This window comes from Aphanomyces astaci, assembly GCF_000520075.1.
Source record: "Aphanomyces astaci strain APO3 unplaced genomic scaffold supercont1.361, whole genome shotgun sequence".
Lineage (NCBI taxonomy): Eukaryota > Oomycota > Saprolegniomycetes > Saprolegniales > Verrucalvaceae > Aphanomyces > Aphanomyces astaci.
The window spans coordinates 1-2,773 of record NW_009798624.1 but is presented as its reverse complement, the minus strand read 5'-3'; the positions used below and the strand labels follow the sequence as shown (position 1 = coordinate 2,773).

The 2,773-nt window shown below is 45.4% G+C and overlaps 3 protein-coding genes across 3 annotated transcripts; 1 reads left to right on the top strand and 2 right to left on the bottom strand.

Annotated features, from left to right (window-relative positions):
- Positions 1 to 163: 163 nt before the first annotated feature.
- H257_19123 (hypothetical protein) lies at positions 164 to 508 on the bottom strand (the record flags this gene model as incomplete). The annotated part of the gene is made up of 1 exon (XM_009848270.1): positions 164 to 508. The coding sequence occupies one exon, from the start codon at positions 506 to 508 to the stop codon at positions 164 to 166; it is 345 nt and encodes a 114-aa protein (XP_009846572.1).
- Positions 509 to 998: 490 nt separating this feature from the next.
- On the top strand, positions 999 to 1,736 carry H257_19122 (hypothetical protein; the record flags this gene model as incomplete). The annotated part of the gene is made up of 3 exons (XM_009848269.1): positions 999 to 1,344; positions 1,388 to 1,650; positions 1,719 to 1,736. The coding sequence occupies 3 exons, from the start codon at positions 999 to 1,001 to the stop codon at positions 1,734 to 1,736; spliced, it is 627 nt and encodes a 208-aa protein (XP_009846571.1).
- A 440-nt stretch (positions 1,737 to 2,176) lies between these two features.
- Positions 2,177 to 2,524, bottom strand: H257_19121 (hypothetical protein; the record flags this gene model as incomplete). Its single annotated transcript, XM_009848268.1, has 2 exons — positions 2,177 to 2,187; positions 2,234 to 2,524. Coding segments are annotated over 2 exons (302 nt in total), but the record flags the coding sequence as incomplete, so codon positions are not given.
- Between the last annotated feature and the right edge of the window lie 249 nt (positions 2,525 to 2,773).

The following is a 2,773-nucleotide window of genomic DNA, read 5'->3' as shown; positions in this document are numbered from 1 at the left end:
GATTGATGGCGCTACATCATACAAGCAAGCTTTGAAGGATTCGATGTATGTTTCGTTAAGTTATTGTTGGTCAAAGTGGATTTTGAGAAGATCAGTACCTGGCCCTAATTTACTGTTAGCCTTGAATACACTATTACATCGAAACAGTGGGACTCCTAATCTATTACCACTCTGGTCCATGAAAAGAGTCCCATTTGTTTTGACTTGTGGACAACAACGCCTGTGTGAAGTAGTGACGTGGCCGAACGTGCAGTGGCTCTGTCTGGAAGGTACACGTTTTGAACGTACGAGCGTACTTAAAGGCTTCGTCACACAATGCTCGTGCCACGCCGCGGCCGGCTCGCAGTTCGTGGGTGAAGTACAGGTCCATGTTGCCGCCGTTGATGTTGTACATGAGGCAGCCCAACATCTGAGCCGTGTTGTTTCGTCGAACCTCGCAGACAAATTGACTCTTCTCAACATCATGCCGCACTCCTCGCACCACTCGCTTCATCAGGGCTCGCATCATAGTGGTTTGTGAATTTGATTTCGGATCTTTGTTGCCCTTCCTTCAACAACGCTTTCCTCCATTTATACGTATATTTTGTATATTTTGACCAGGGTCCATGAAAGAAACTATCCTTCAATTTGTACTTCGAAGTAAAAGGTAAGGTTGGTTCATACAAATTTATGGATAAATGAAAACTAATTCGCCTTTTTGGTTAGGTTACTGTTATAGCGTACTACTACTACTATAATAGTAGAACGTACAAGTATTATTGTGCTTTTCATATATTCTGGCTATTCAAGGCCTAAATCCGTGGTTTAAAAAAAATTCGTCGTTGAATTAGTCCTGTCCAGCCATTATATTACGGTTGATGAATTCATAATTTTACGGATGGCGATGTTTAAACAACTGCATACGCAACGATGATTGTCTAAGTAATTGATGGCGTGCCAGAGTTTAAGCTTAATCACCTTGTTTGCCGATTTGAATTCGGCAAACAAGTTGTTTTACCATGATCAGCATTGACATGCGCTGGAGATGCGTTGTCCTCGTTCAAGTCTACGGAATCGAAACCGGATGCGTGTGCCTCCTCCTTGGCATTTCCGAGCGTAGTGTAACCAGGTTCAACAAGATGTTTTCGACAACTGGCCATGTCTGCAACACGAAGAGGCGGGTCCGGGTGAAGAGATGGCCGCCGGAAGTGAACTCATGGGTCAGCGAGTACGCCATCGCGCATCCCTGCTTCTACATAGAGGAGCTCGAAGAGGCGCTGCGACTGCAGTTCCCGTCGCTCAACAACATCTCAGCGTCTTCGATATGCAGAGCGCTCATGCATGATCGAGGATTAACGCGAAAAGGTATAATAGAGCATATTTCTTGCATTAATTCTCGAGTAAATAGTCCTAGAGAAACGTGCCCGCGAGGCTGCTGAGTTTGAACTTCGGGACTACTATCGGCGCTTAAGCCCATACTACTCATACTCTGATCAACTGGTCTTTGTCGATGAGACATCGAAGGACGGCCGGGACTCAATCCGCAAGTACGCCTGGTCGAAGCGGAATCAAAAGGCGTTTATGGACTTGCCCTTTTTTCTCGTGGTCAACGAGTTTCGGCTCTGGCTTCATTTACGACTGCAGGGTTTTTGTTTTAGGAATATGTCGATGGTATGATTGATATTTATTTTGGAGTTTTTTGTTTGGGATAAATTCACATTAATAATTAATTAATGTAGGGACTTTTGACCGTGTAAATTTTCACGACGCCATGGTCCGGAACGTTTTGTAGTATTTGAACCCTTGGCCATTGCCGCGCTCGATATTGATCGTGGACAACGCGAAAATTCACATGTACAAAGAACTTCACGACGCAGTCCATGCCCGAGGCGCATTATTGTTTTTTTTGCCGCCATATTCCCCGCAGTTGAATCCCATTGAAGTTGGTTTTAGCCTTCTGAAGCGCTGGATCGGAAAATATCCCATGGCATTCCGTTTCAACATTCGGTTAGTATTAGATGTAGCATTTGTGGAATGCACAAAAAAAGATGAGCAGATAGGACTCAATTTGTACTGTCACGGCGGCTACAATTCCACAGATTTATACAAAGATACATTTTTAATGGAATGATCTGAAATTATTCATTAATATGATCACTGTCCTCAACATTGACGCTGGGCACCGAAATTTCTCCCACTACTGGCGCCCTAAATATTGGTGTCAAGTCGAACGGGGGAATTCCCAGAATGCCACCCAGGTCTTCCACCGAGAGGAAAATATCCACAGGGGAGCTGGCCATCGTGCCAAGGCGCATACGCACCCTGCGGTACGTGTCGGTTGACTGGGAGATACTTTCGCGATGACGGGCGACAGCATGCTGGGCGAGCATGCTGTCAATGTGGCCAAGCTGGTCCATTGTTGCATTCGACGGTATTTCGACGGGGGCAGTCACGGGCAAACGGGCAGCAACGACCCCCGTATAATCCGTTTGGAGCGGTCCAAGCACGATGTTTTGGTCGCGAATATAATCCGCAACTCTGACCGCTGACATTGCAATGTTGCTTGAGGTTGCGCGTCTTATCGCGGTGCTTGCCGCTTTTTCTAAATGCCACAAAATTATTTTGGTTAATTGCATCGTTCAAATTAATCAAAACAAAATTGATTTATAGGACGTTAATGTTGTGTTACCGATGTAGACAAACAGCAGCAGCTTGAATGATGCTTGTGCATTTCGAATCTTGCTGGCATTGTCCCATACTTGTTGGAGCACATCCGAGTAGTTTTGCAGCGTCA